The 11,861-nt window shown below is 41.3% G+C and overlaps 1 protein-coding gene across 1 annotated transcript in view; it reads left to right on the plus strand.

Moving 5' to 3' along the window:
- AATF (apoptosis antagonizing transcription factor) overlaps positions 1–11,634 on the plus strand; it is an 86,588-nt gene extending 74,954 nt beyond the window's left edge. The window contains exon 12 of the mRNA XM_072137151.1: positions 11,433–11,634. Coding sequence (XP_071993252.1) covers positions 11,433–11,505 — 73 coding nt within the window. The 3' untranslated portion in view covers positions 11,506–11,634. The remainder of the gene's footprint in view (positions 1–11,432) is intronic.
- The last annotated feature ends 227 nt before the right edge of the window (positions 11,635–11,861 follow it).

Here is an 11,861-nt window from a genome sequence, read left to right on the forward strand (position 1 = left end):
TCTGACGGGTAAGACACGACTGCAAATATTCAACACTGATTTAATCGGTTAGAACAAGAGCAATATTTTAGCTTGGGATACCTTTTAACAGCATCATTAAGGCCTCTCATTACTCTTTTATTAGAGCCTTGCTCTGTTTCTTATCTGATTACAGACTGAACATAACTCATGGCACTGATTTGATCTCTTGTTAAAGAGGATTACAGCTTTGCATTAACTCAGATTGACACAGTTTATAATTCGATTGTTGATACCCAGCCTAGCACTGTCACATGTTTGACCCCCTACACCTCCTTTCAGTTAAGCTGTAGAAAAGGACCGCCATATATCATCATTAAAGATGTTATGCAAAACTCTGGCAGGAGAGCTTCCTTCTACTTGGATTATTGAGGGAGTTCACTTCTTTAACAATAAATGAAAAATGTATCCAGTCCCATCCAGGGCATCATGTTTTACAGTTTTCACTGTAAATGTCCATGTTGAATGCTGAACTCACTGGGAATCTACATGTTGGTTGATCTGAGATATTCCAGTTAAATCTTCTTATATTGTGGTGATCTTATCGGCCTTGCCTTTATTTTAAAATACTTCAGCTACTTTTATGCAGAATATGACTGTGAATTTTGATCCTCTGATGATCCCAAATTGTCCTTTTAGTTTTTTCCTTTGCCATGGAAAAACCTTTGTCTGCAGCTTCTGATGCCTGCACGGTTACAAGATGTACTACACTTCACAGCGCATGTCCCGTGAGTACAGTACTTCCGCAATGAAGCTAGGGTGTACTACTCCTGCTTCAATCAGTTACTGTGTAGGTGTGGAGAGCACCGGAGATGGGTCTGATGCATTGCTAACCAGGGTTGGATTAAGACGGCCATGAGCCCCGTTCTGTATAAAAATTATTGGCCATTACAATAAGGGGGTCCCTTCTTTCCACTCTTAGTTCTGCAGCTTCCTTAAGGGTTTTTTTGCTAATTTTTCGCTCCCCACCTTCAAAAATCTATAACTTTTTTTTCATTTCCTTTTTTTTGTGTAGAGAGTTATGTGAGGGCTTATTTTCTGCGTAATTTCACATCCGTGACATTTAGTCTATGCCGTATACAAGGAAAATTCCAAATATGGTGAAATTGGTGAAAGCATGCATTTGCATCACGTTCTTGTAGGCTTAGTTTTTACGACTTTCACTGTGCGCTCCAAATGATCATTTTATTCTTTGGTTCGTACGATCACGTGATACAAAATTTATATAGATTTTATTGTGTCTTAATATATTTTCACAAATTAAAACGATGTCAATTTGTGCGAGATGAGCTGATGTTTTCATTGCTACTTTTTTGAGGACTGTGCAACCTTTTTGATCATTTTTATGTTATGTTAATCAGTGTAAAAGTCGTGTTTCAGAGATTAAGGCGCTATTTTCCATGATGTGGTTCACCGCTGGTAAAAACCGGTTTTATATTTTGATCGGGCCTTTTTTTTTTGGATGTGGCGATACCTAACATGTTTTATGATGTTTACTGTTTATTTAATTTTATATCAGTTCTAGGGAAAGAAGGGTGATTTCATTTTTATTTCACTATTTCTTAGACACTCTAGGCAGTAATATAAGCAGTAATTTATTTACCGTATATGCCGGCGTATAAGACGACTGGGCGTATAAGACGACCCCCAACTTCTGCCCTAAAAATATAGAATTTGGTATATACTCACTGTATAAGACTACCCCTCTCCCAAATGAAAAAAAGTCTGCTTAAAACTTTGCAAAACAAACAAGAGAGCAAGTGCCTGGTGATCATAACTGTAAGCTGCGATATTAATGAAGATCCGACATGCTTCTGTAAGTGCCGCCTGTGACCCCCAGCTCTGTGACGCCGACCGCTGTGACAGGGCGGCTGCATTAGCATACAGCGCGCCGCCCCGTCAGCGCGTACTAAGCCTCTTCTAATGACTGTGAGAGGCGGACTGCCGCGCATGCGCGGCGGTCCCAGGAAGAGGCTCTCTGCGCGCTGCCGGGGAAAAAAAACACCTCACACAGTGCGGCCCCCGTATATCCGGCGTATAAGACGACCCCCCACTGTAGCCATTATTTTAAGGGGTTAAAAAGTAGTCTTATACGCCAGTATATACAGTATTTGTTCTCCCATAACATTTAATCATGCCTCCCTCCTGAAGACACCTATACAATTGAAAGCAGGAGGGCAAATTCGGACTCACTGTAGCTTCTCTCGAGGGTCCCACTGTACAGGAAGAGTTGTGGGGGCAGCAGAGGACCTTCAAAGATAATCCGGTCCTCTCCACGCCTTCAGACTTTTCCTTCTCCCCCACTCAGCCAAAACATTCTAGGTGCCAGGGATCCAAAGTTAAGGCTCCTATAATCCAGGACGAATCTCATGCATGCTTGGCCAATGTGGGGCCACCCAGTGAGGACATATGAGATGCGTCCTTGGTGATTAAAAAGTTAAAATGGCACGGAGATTGGTAAATCTTGACTTGAGACATGCCCATAGAGAGCGCTCTGGGTGCCACCTCTGGCACCCATGCCATAGGTTTGTAACCACTTCTCTACGATACTGTAACCATGGATGGTCTAATTGTTCCTACCATGGTGTTTTTACATATTATTCATTACAATGAGCCACTGGCTTGACAAATAACCGATGCTGTCATGGCAACAATAATTTATGTTCCCTCTAGTGCTATGAGATGCTATGTGCTGTCAATGTGTTTAGATTATCTGGGTCCAAGGTTTATCTAAGCTTTCATTTAGCTTCTGAGGATTCTACTAGTATCTCACACACAGAAAAAGAGAGATGAGAGATACATGAGATGGATATAACCCATAATGACACACTTCAGCCCTGCTACATCTCAGTTACAACACTGAGTGCCTCTCTTCCCTGAATAAAAATCTTATCTGTAGCTTTTAGAGTAAACTCTACACCCTGCCAGCAAGCAGCGTACAAACTTGTCTTTTAATGGAGGGAGAAGGAGCAGGAGGCAGAGAACACTGCATCGTGCAGACAGGAGTAGCTATTCATGAGAAGAATCTGCGGTGCCTGACCATAGTCAGAATATTTCCGGTCGGATCCCAGGGCAACTGAAATTGTATATGCCAGGACTGATAGAGACCGGTTGGAATTATATCTGTGAAATGTTGTATTTTTGTTAATAACAGTGAGTAAGATAATGTGTTATTTTATTATCCTGATTATATTTAAGAATCTTATTTTTTTTATTTTTGTGGGAATACCCCTTTAAGGGGACTGTGATTCCCCCCCACTTTAATTATATCCTCAGAAAATTAGTAATGTTATTTAGTTATTACACAAACAATATTAATTGTTTGCTAAAAGAAGTTATAGAATCTTCCCAGATACTTTCTGTATCAATTCCTCAGTTTTCTAGATCTCTGCTTGCTGTTGTTAAACAGGAATCTTCATTGTTTACCTCCTGTTGATAGAAACCGATTCATGCTGATTTTACACAGGTTCGGAGCTTGTTATAACCCACATCCCCAATAACTGTTGTTTATACTGTACCCTTATTTCAGTGGCAAAAATTTTACTTTTTAACTTTTAAGGTCTATATCTTATGGTTTTATCTGCTTTTATATTATATAATAAAAGCAGATAAAACCATAAGGCATAGACCTTAAAAGTTAAAAAGTAAAATTGTACTTTTATATATGGCTGATATATGTATATATATTTCTCTCTCATTCAGTCACCAAATGAATACCAACGAGAAGTACAACTTTTCGCAAAGCTTTTAACCCCTTGCCGACCTAATAGTTGCTGTGGGCCACCAATCGTGTGTGTTAACCCCTCGTTGGCTGGCAAAGCCAATGGCGCATGGGCGTCACCATATTGGCTTGGATCATCGATTCCAGTAATGTCATTGGGGAGCAGTGATCTGTTGCCATGAACCGAGCCTGCCTTGATTTAACACATTTCTTACAATGTACGATTTGCACATTGTAGTAAATCATGTGGTAAATCTGCATATAACGCCATACTGTAGCATGGTAGTATATGGTAGGATCAATGAGACAACTTAGGGTTAAAGTACAGGCAGTCACCTACTTAAGGACACCCTACTTACAGACAACCCACAGTTACAGACGGACCCCTCAGCCTACTGTGACCTCTGGTGAATATCTCTGGATGCTTTACTATAGTTCCAGACTGCAATGGCCGGCTGTAAAGTGTCTGTAATGAAGCTTTATTGATAATCCTTGGTCCAATTACAGAAAAAAATAGTTTTTACTACAATTGTCACTGGGGAAAAAAAATTTGGTCTGGATCTACAATTATAAAATATACATTTTCGACTTCCATACAAATTCAACTTAAGAACAAACCTATGAAACCTATCTTGTACATAACCCGGGGACTACCTGTACTCTAGGTGGTCTGAAAAATAGTAAAGAAAATAATTGAAGTTTTAAAATTAAATAAAATTTAAAAAAAAACTAAAAATTTTAATCAATTTTAATTTCCCTAGAATTGATATAAATATAAAGTAAAAATCATAAACAAGTATATCGGTATAGCCGCTTTCCAGAATGTCCAATCTATCAAAATATTATAGTGGTTATTCTACACATTTAACACTGTATCGGAAAATTGCGCCCAAAGTCGAAAAATACCACATTTTTGCTATTTTAAAAAATTCAATCAATAAAAAGTGATCAAAAGGGCATATAGTCCTTAAACTGCTAGTTTTGAAAACGTCATCAAAAGTCGCAAAAAATTACACCACCCACAGCTCCGTACACTGAAGTATGAAAAAATTATTAGCGATAGAAGATGGCAAAATTAAGAATTTTTTTTTTTGGACAGGAGGTTTTCATTTTTGTAAATGTATGAAAACATTATAAAACCTATATAAATTCGGTTTCCCCGTGATCACACTGACCTAAAAAATAAAGTAGACATGTCATTTGGGGCGCACAGTTTAAACTGTAAAATCCAAACCCACATGAAAACAATGCAAATGTGTTTTTTCAACAATTTCACCGCATTCTGAATTTTTTTTTCCCAGTACACAGCATGAAATATTAAAGGGAACCTACCACCACGATTCTACCTATAAAAGTAGATCAGGTGGTAGGTGGATGAATGGAACATGAGGATTAGCCCCTTTGGTAAACTTTAATCCGCGGATATGTAATTTTTTTAAAGAGGCTACTGGGGCGTGGATTAGCCGGACATGAAGCTACACATCGCGGCTACTCCACGCCCCAGTAGCCTCTTTTCTCCGCCTACCATTTCATCTCTTTGGCGCGCAGCTACGAGGCCTCGTCCAAGTCCTCGGCATCTGCGGCGTCATGCCGGGGACTTGGACGCGCACGGAAGATGAAATGGTAGGCGGAGAAAAGAGGCTACTGGGGCGTGGAGTAGCCTCGATGTGTAGCTTCATGTCCGGCTAATCCACACCCCACTAGCCGCTTAAGAAAATTTACATATCTGCAGATTAAAGTTTACTAAAAGATTGCCGGGACGTGAGGATTAGCCCATTCATCCACCTACCACCCAATCTACCTTTATAGGTAGAATCGTGGTGGTAGTTTCCCTTTAAGTACCATAACTATGAATTGCAATTTATTACACAGAAAACAAGCCCTCACGCAGCTCTTTACATTGAAAAAAAAAAAAAATTTTAAAGGTGGGGAGTGAAGAATGAAGACCCAAAACCGAAAAAGTGGAAAAAATGGAAAAATATGTTAAATTACAGCGTTCATTGCTAGACAGGAAAGAAAAATATTATAAAAGGAAAAGGTGGTAGTACAACCTAGAGCCTGAGCATTGACGTGGAAACCTTCTAATAAAAGGTTAACTTAGTCTTAAACATATTTACTTGTGTGGTGGTTGGAATGCCTATCTATCTTTCAGCCAACTTTTAGCCAAAACTGTTTTTATCCAACTCAAGGGATGTTTCCTCCTGTATCCACTCCTGTATTTGGCTAGTAAATTAACATATTTTATTTTGCCGGTTTAATGTTTTGTGAGAATACTAGGGTACAGTTAACATTGGACCTATTTCATATGTATTTCCCCAGTGAACAGATTTCTTAAGATTCAGCGTTACCTTAAAAAAAAAAAAAAGTTTAGTATTTTACTACTTGTTATTGGGGCGGGGGTCACCTTGCTGTTCTTATTAATGTTTTGGGTTTTCTTGAGTCTTAAAGCTAGAGTTTTAGCTTCTCTTTTACCGGCCATCATTCTTTCAGTGTGTCCTGTTGTTTAGGCCATTTCTGACCTCCTTAAATATTTATAAATCTTCCAGCTGATCTCATGAGAGGCAAGGCACAGGTCACATGTCATCTTTTGTAATTTAAAGCCGCAGGGCTAAAAGCATTTGCACAGGCTTAAAGTACCCAATCCTGACCTGACCAAAAGAGAGGGAATTGAAGCAGACCTTTCTGAATCTTATCCAAGCGCTTGGATGATGGTGATGATGATGGCTGGCTTACTGTGTAATTTATGGCCTTAAGTTGCAAACATAGTTTTCTAACCCTTCTGGAAATGAATGTTGCAGTGCCACCTTGTGACTACCTTGCAAAAATTAAATCTGTTTTTAGTGTGTTACTCTAGAACCGAACTGAGATGTAGCTAATTTGTGTTGTGTTCTTACTGCTTAACAAACCATTATAATTGTTGGGTCCAAAATACAGAAGGGAGACTTTACATAACATTGTATCTTTTCTCTGTAGTATTAGCGCCTCAATTATGGCTGTTTATATTTTTTTCGTATTAGAAAGGTTTTACTTTTTTCATATGTCATTGGCATTTATATGCTCTTATTTTAATCCCTGACTTGAAGACCAGGAGAAAACTGGTCATAACCACTACAGCTATATCTGGTTCCAGCACTTTGGATAAATAATGAAATGGAAACTGTCAGCTATAAACTAAACACATGGCAGGGGTATAGCTATAAAGGGGTGTGGATAGGAAGCATAAACTGCTATCGCCTTCTTGGCACCTTATGATGGAATTCATGGATATAAGATCAAGGTCCTGGCGATTGTTCATGGACAGATAGAGATCACATGACCCTCCATCTGCAGCCATTTTATGGTTAGGAATGTCTGGCTGAAGTGACTTTTCTCCTGTGGCGTCTAGAGGAACATCCAGAATCTGTTGTAAAAGAGAAAAAGAAATACTAGGACATAGCATTACACTGGTAAATATTTATCGTTACTGTAGCAACTTTATCCGAGTTAGTCTTGCATGGGATCTGAGATTTTTATTGACTTAGCTCTAAAATGATCAATAATGATTGCACTTATGGTGAGTGATGAGGCTGGGGTCATTGCCACCATGAATTGAGAATTTAGAACAGGGCACAGATGTTATGGTTTACTTTTTGTTTGTTTTTAAAAATAATTTACATTTAATAATTGCTAATTATTATTCCTATTATATAAGTGTAGTGAGTTTTGCATTGTTGTGTGAGCATCTTTTATATTCCTCATAATGTATAAACCAAATCGTTTTGCCTTTCATGATACTGTATTCACACTCACCAGTGCAGTTCTATGGGCTGGAATGTAGTCAGCCTCCCAGTGTGGCTTGACATGAGAGAAACTGCATGTTCATCAGCCTTACCCACCTGTGTGTGAAATGATGCTCTATGAAAAGACTGGTTTCAGCAGCTGTTGCTGACATGTGAACCCTGCTGGGAACAGTAAGTGGTACTTGCAGCCTAGGAATTACACTTGGCATTGCATTGCAAGGCGAACTTTTGCCTGAAAGTAAGATTCACAGACCAGAAGTAGAGGGTCCTAAGGGCTGTGAAAGGACATATTCCCCAACCTCTAATTGTTCCTCTTATGACTGTTTAATCCATATTGGACATGAGTGGGAGATGGTGGAAAAGACTATAGAATAGTGGAATGAGAGCCAGGACTGTAGTGAAGGACATGTTTCCTTAAAAAGCATAAACTGTATTGGAAGATTAAATATATAGTTGCGCACGCACACACACAATTTTAAGGCATTGACTGTATAAATTAACTACCATATATACTCAAGTATGAGACAAGTGTTTCAGCATAAAAAAAGGTGCTCCGTCTGGCTCCGTCTTCGTCTTCAGCCGCTTGCCGACATCATAGTGTGTGACGATGGCAGAGCACACACTATGGTGTCTGCAAGCGGCTGACGTCTTGTTGTATGTGACGGGATCACGCAGGGAGCCATACACAGAGCCAGAGCGGAAGACTAGAGGACATGCGGGGCGTCGGAAAAGTACAGAGTTTTTTGGGGTTTTTTTCAGGCTGGGGAGGCTGCTGGCTATATACGGGGTCGAAGGGAACACACTGGCTATATACGGGGGGTGCAGGCACTGTCTAAATATACGGGGGGTGCAGGCACTGTCTATATATACGGGGGGTGCAGGCACTGTCTATATATACGGCGGGGGAGGCACTGTCTATATATACGGGGGTGCAGGCACTGGCTATATACAGTGGGGAGTGCAGGCACTGGCTATATACAGTGGGGAGTGCAGGCACTGGCTATATACAGTGGGGAGTGCAGGCACTGGCTATATACAGTGGGGAGTGCAGGCACTGGCTATATACAGTGGGGAGTGCAGGCACTGGCTATATACAGTGGGGAGTGCAGGCACTGGCTATATACAGTGGGGAGTGCAGGCACTGGCTATATACAGTGGGGAGTGCAGGCACTGGCTATATACAGTGGGGAGTGCAGGCACTGGCTATATACAGTGGGGAGTGCAGGCACTGGCTATATACAGTGGGGAGTGCAGGCACTGGCTTTATACAGTGGGGAGTGCAGGCACTGGCTATATATAAAGGGGGGAGTGCAGGCACTGGCTATATATATATATACAGGGGGGAGTGCAGGCACTGGCTATATATATATATACAGGGGGGAGTGCAGGCACTGGCTATATATATACAGGGGGGAGTGCAGGCACTGGCTATATATATACAGGGGGGAGTGCAGGCACTGGCTATATATATACAGGGGGAGTGCAGGCACTGGCTATATATATATATACAGGGGGGAGTGCAGGCACTGGCTATATATATATACAGGGGGGAGTGCAGGCACTGGCTATATATATACAGGGGGGGAGTGCAGGCACTGGCTATATATATACAGGGGGGGAGTGCAGGCACTGGCTATATATATACAGGGGGGAGTGCAGGCACTGGCTATATATATACAGGGGGGAGTGCAGGCACTGGCTATATATATATATATACAGGGGGGAGTGCAGGCACTGGCTATATATATATATACAGGGGGGAGTGCAGGCACTGGCTATATATATATATACAGGGGGGAGTGCAGGCACTGGCTATATATATACAGGGGGGAGTGCAGGCACTGGCTATATATATACAGGGGGGAGTGCAGGCACTGGCTATATATATACAGGGGGGAGTGCAGGCACTGGCTATATATATATACAGGGGGGAGTGCAGGCACTGGCTATATATATATATACAGGGGGGAGTGCAGGCACTGGCTATATATATACAGGGGGGAGTGCAGGCACTGGCTATATATATATATACAGGGGGGAGTGCAGGCACTGGCTATATATATATACAGGGGGGAGTGCAGGCACTGGCTATATATATATATATATATCCAGTGCCTGCACCGGCCACTTTATTAGGTACACCATTCTAGTAACGGGTTGGACCCCCTTTTGCCTTCAGAACTGCCTCAATTCTTCGTGGCATAGATTCAACATGGTGCTGGAAGCATTCCTCAGAGATTTTGGTCCATATTGACATGATGGCATCACACAGTTGCCGCAGATTTGTCGGCTGCACATCCATGATGCGAATCTCCCGTTCCACCACATCCCAAAGAAGCTCTATTGGATTGAGATCTGGTGACTGTGGAGGCCATTTGAGTACAGTGAACTCATTTTCATGTTCAAGAAACCAGTCTGAGATGATTCCAGCTTTATGACATGGCGCATTATCCTGCTGAAAGTAGCCATCAGATGTTGGGTACATTGTGGTCATAAAGGGATGGACATGGTCAGCAACAATACTCACGTAGGCTGTGGCGTTGTAACGATGCTTAATTGGTACCAAGGGGCCCAAAGAGTGCCAAGAAAATATTCCCCACACCATGACACCCCCACCACGAGCCTGAACCATTGATACAAGGCAGGATGGATCCATGCTTTCATGTTGATGTCGCCAAATTCTGACCCTACCATCCGAATGTTGCAGCAGAAATCGAGACTCATCAGACCAGGCAACGTTTTTCCAATCTTCTACTGTCCAATTTCGATGAGCTTGTGTAAATTGCAGCCTCAGTTTCCTGTTCTTAGCTGAAAGGAGTGGCACCGGTGTGGTCTTCTGCTGCTGTAGCCCATCTGCCTCAAAGTTTGACCTACTGTGCGTTCAGAGATGCTCTTCTGCCTACCTTGGTTGTAACGGGTGGCGATTTGAGTCACTGTTGCCTTTCTATCAGCTCAAACCAGTCTGCCCATTCTCCTCTGACCTCTGGCATCAACAAGGCATTTCTGCCCACAGAACTGCCGCTCACTGGATGTTTTTTCTTTTTCGGACCATTCTCTGTAAACCCTAGAGATGGTTGTGCGTGAAAATCCCAGTAGATCAGCAGTTTCTGAAATACTCAGACCAGCCCTTCTGGCACCAACAACCATGCCACGTTCAAAGGCACTCAAATCACCTTTATTCCCCCTATATATGGGGGAGTGCAGGCACTGGCTATATATATATATATATATATATGTGCCGGCACTTGCTAGAAGCATGCTAAAGGTATTGTTGGAAATGTGGTTAAAGGCTACCTCCAGCTGTGCTAAAACAATTTTTTGTTTAGTAACTTTACAGTTGCAGTTTAAGCCACACAGTTCTCACCAAGCACAATGAAGCAAAATAAAATACACATCAAAAGCAGTGTATGGATCATACAAGTGTATAGTTTTTCAATCCACGCCTGGTTTTAGCTTTGCCGCAGAAATCCTGAGCAAAGGAATCCAATCGCAGGCATTCCATGATCTCTGCCTCACGTGTTACTACCATCCTTTTCCATGTCAGTCTTATTAACTGGGCATTTAAAACCAATTTATGACTATAATTTATAATACTGAATCGAGGGCGAATAGTACAACTATTATACTTATTAGTGGATTTATTATCTGATAGCTAATGTATCTTGTTTTCTAAGCAGAACATAAATCGGACATACACACACACAACACACACACACACCACACACACACACACACCACACACACACACCACACACACACCACACACACACCACACACACACACCACACACACAGTATTACCTAGTGCATCACACCTAAAAGATTATTATTTAGATTTGGAGCTGCATCTTTATTCAACTTTCTCTACCTTCAAACTATGATTTTTTAAAAATGTATTTGTTTTGCTTTTTACAGGACTGAACTGTACCAGTCGTTATTTGGACAAATAAAGCCCTCTGAAAACTATGAGAATTCGGAACATGTATAGAAGATAATCATTGGAGTATTGCAACCTAAAAGGACACATGCCACAACAGACTGTTTTATAATAATCCCTTCCCCAAGCATTGCTGTAAAATAATAATTTGACTGTGAAAAGTAAATTGATATAACAGGATCTTGTCTCACACGGTTTCTCCACAGTTTGCAAACTCTGTGATCTTTTTTTTTTTAAGGCTTCATGCAATCATATGCTGTTTTTCTCTATATGCTATCCAATGGCGGATTATAATATGGGTGGTATGGGGGACCGCAAGCTGTTGGGTGTGGCCCCTGGCCACCCATACAGCTCATTATGTTTTGAATCTGCTTGAATGGAGGCAGAAGCTGTTGGGCACATTGTTT

This window comes from Engystomops pustulosus, chromosome 2 (assembly GCF_040894005.1).
Source record: "Engystomops pustulosus chromosome 2, aEngPut4.maternal, whole genome shotgun sequence".
NCBI classification, from domain to species: domain Eukaryota; kingdom Metazoa; phylum Chordata; class Amphibia; order Anura; family Leptodactylidae; genus Engystomops; species Engystomops pustulosus.